The sequence below is a fragment of the Eimeria acervulina genome, genomic scaffold (genome assembly GCF_000499425.1).
Source record: "Eimeria acervulina Houghton genomic scaffold, Eah_scaff1894, whole genome shotgun sequence".
Classification (NCBI taxonomy): Eukaryota; Apicomplexa; class Conoidasida; order Eucoccidiorida; family Eimeriidae; genus Eimeria; species Eimeria acervulina.
Genome location: NW_013550090.1, coordinates 1 through 713, shown reverse-complemented (window position 1 = coordinate 713; position 713 = coordinate 1). Strand labels below are relative to the sequence as shown.

General features: G+C 41.8%; 1 protein-coding gene across 1 annotated transcript in view; it reads left to right on the top strand.

The window, feature by feature from the left end:
• Positions 1-512, top strand: part of EAH_00063840 (zinc metalloprotease 2, putative) — a gene marked incomplete at both ends in the record, with an annotated part of 3,759 nt that extends 3,247 nt beyond the window's left edge. Inside the window, one exon of the mRNA XM_013396782.1 lies at positions 183-512. Coding sequence (XP_013252236.1) covers positions 183-512 — 330 coding nt within the window. The remainder of the gene's footprint in view (positions 1-182) is intronic.
• Positions 513-713: the final 201 nt, after the last annotated feature.

The following is a 713-nucleotide window of genomic DNA, read 5'->3' as shown; positions in this document are numbered from 1 at the left end:
TATATATATATATATATATATATATATGCATCTATATATATAATATTTATAATATTTATGTGTATAACTGCTTCTATGCGCAGTATGGATGTCTGTATGCATGCGTTATAAATATAAATAAATAAATAAATATATATATATATATATATATATATATATTGTGCATGCGGCTGCTGTTGCAGGAGGGAGAGGAGATAGGGGCGTCTCTGTCTCCTTTGTTGGGTTCAGTGCCTCTGGTTACTCACGAACTACCTTCTTCTTCTCTAGTGTATGTGCAGGTTGCTTTGTCTTTAAGCGATTTATCTCTTGCAGATATATTTTATCTTCCTTTGCTCGCGCGTATGATGGTAGAGACAGGCACACGCGAGCTGTCTCCTGACGTCATGCTGCCTTTAGTTGATAAGACTGCAGGAGGTGTCTCCGCTTCGGCTGTCTTCACACCTCGCCCTGATAAACCTTTTACTGTTCCTCATCCCTATGCTGCTCGCGGCTTCTTATTCGTCTCTGGGAAGGTGAATATACACTCGCATATATCTGTCTCCTTTTTGTCCCCTCTGCTGTCTCCTTAATACCTCCTCTGCTGTCTCCTTTGCGTCTCCTCTGCTGTCTCCTTTATGTCTCCTTTGTGTCTCCTCTGCTGTCTCCTCTGCTGTCTCTTTTGCTGCCTTTCTTTATCTGTCTCCTCCTCCCTTCTGTCTCCCTTCTTGCTCTCT